We start from the raw sequence: 1691 nt of genomic DNA, 5'->3' as shown, positions 1-1691 counted from the left end.
AGAAGAGAGGAGGAGAGAGGGAGGAGGGAGAAGAGGACGAGAGAGGGGCGATTCCAGTTTCCACATGGGCTGTTACATGTTACGTTGGTGCTAGTTCTGAGGCCTCACTAGAATGAGATGTACTGTACAGACACTGAGAGGCGCTATCTGGTTGTAAACATACCTCTCTCTCTGTCTTCCTACCACTGCCAGAGTGAAGTCAGCTCAGACACTGTGGGAGGCGAACGACGGGGGGAACGCTCAAGTCTTTTCTGAGCTTCCAAGTATGATTCTGGGCAGTACTGAGAACCACGAGTCACATAAATACACACGCTCCTCGACCAGTGTGGTGAGGACAGTATTATTATCATAAGAACATTGTCCTTGCTAGGCTCCTGGTCCTGAGTGGTGAGAGGGAACTTTTACTGACGACCGAGGGTAGGAAGGACGACCTGGGGTTGGAATCATCCTTTGTCAACCGAGGGGTAAGAAGGTAATCGACTATGGGGTTGGATCATCCTTCACCCGAGGTAGAAGGAGACATGGGGGTTGGAATAGACTCTTTCACCACCGAGGGTAAGAAGGAGACAGGGGGTTGGATACATCCTTCAGACCGCAGGGTAGAAGCGAGACATGGGGGGTTGGAATACATCCTTCACCGAGGGGTAAGAGAAGGAGACAAATATGTGTTGTGAATACATCCTTACATCGGAGTTCCAGGGAGAAGGTGGAAAATGGGTTTTTTGGGGGTGGTTTGGCACTGGGTCCTTTACTTTGTTTGGCTAGGGTCAAGGACAATCAGCTTTCTCTCGTTCCTCTTCTCCCTCTTCTCTCTTCTCCTCTCTCTCTCCTCTCTCTCTCTCCCTTCGCTCTGCTCGTGCACTTCTCTCCTCTCTCTTCTCCTCCCCTCTCCTCTCTCTCTGTCGTCAGTTCTGTCGATGGTGGGTTGAAAAGAACCACACTATGTGAAACTTCTTGAGTTTTAGCAGCGAGCTCTGGGAATCCTCCTGCAGCCGCTGACGGCTTATCTTCCCATTAGGCATCTTGATGATGTAGATGGAGGACGCTGCTGTCTCCGTCACTGCTGCCTGACAAGGAAGGGGGAGAGCAAGGGAGGGGAGGGAGGAAGGAAAGGGGAGCGGGGAGTAAGGAGGGAGGGAATGGAAGGAGGAGCGTGAGAAGGAGGGGGAAGGGAAAGGAGAAGGGTAGAAGGAGGGAAGGAAAGGGAGAGGGAGAAGGGGGAGGAAAATGAAAGAGAAAGGGAGAAGGGAGTAAGGGAAGGAAATGGAGGTGAGGGAAAGGGATAGGGAGGGAAGGAAAAGGAGAGAGGAGGAAGGAGTAAGGGAAAGAGAGGAAGAGGGAGAAGGAGGAGGGAAGGAAAGGAGAAGGAGGGAGGGAAAGAATGGAAAGGATAGTGAGGGAGTAGAGAGGGAGAAAGGAAAGGAGCGAGAGGAGAAGTTGGAGGCAGAGTGGAGAGGCGAGTAGAGCGAAGGCGTGGAAGGAAATGAGAGGGCAGAAGGATATGGGAAGGAATAGGAAGAGGAAGGAAAGTGAGGATGTCGCGAAGAGGAGGAGTGAAGGCCAAGGAGAGGGGAGGAGGGAGGAGAATGGAAGGGAAAGTGAAGAGGGAGAAGGAGGGAGGGGAGGGAAAGAAAGCGGAGCAGTAGACAGGAGAGGGGAAGGGGTAAAGGAGAAATAGGTAGGGCAGGGAA

At 52.5% G+C, this 1691-nt stretch overlaps 1 protein-coding gene across 1 annotated transcript in view; it reads right to left on the bottom strand.

Moving 5' to 3' along the window:
• Nucleotides 1-905: 905 nt before the first annotated feature.
• The window catches only part of LOC112076361 (signal-induced proliferation-associated 1-like protein 1), a 9717-nt gene continuing 8931 nt past the window's right edge, over nt 906-1691 (bottom strand). The window contains exon 4 of the mRNA XM_024143166.1: nt 906-1063. Coding sequence (XP_023998934.1) covers nt 906-1063 — 158 coding nt within the window. The remainder of the gene's footprint in view (nt 1064-1691) is intronic.

The sequence above is a fragment of the Salvelinus sp. IW2-2015 genome, unplaced genomic scaffold (assembly GCF_002910315.2).
Source record: "Salvelinus sp. IW2-2015 unplaced genomic scaffold, ASM291031v2 Un_scaffold3704, whole genome shotgun sequence".
NCBI classification, from domain to species: Eukaryota; Metazoa; Chordata; class Actinopteri; order Salmoniformes; family Salmonidae; genus Salvelinus; species Salvelinus sp. IW2-2015.
The sequence above is the reverse complement of the archived record's forward strand: the minus strand, read 5'-3'. Positions and strand labels throughout refer to the sequence as shown.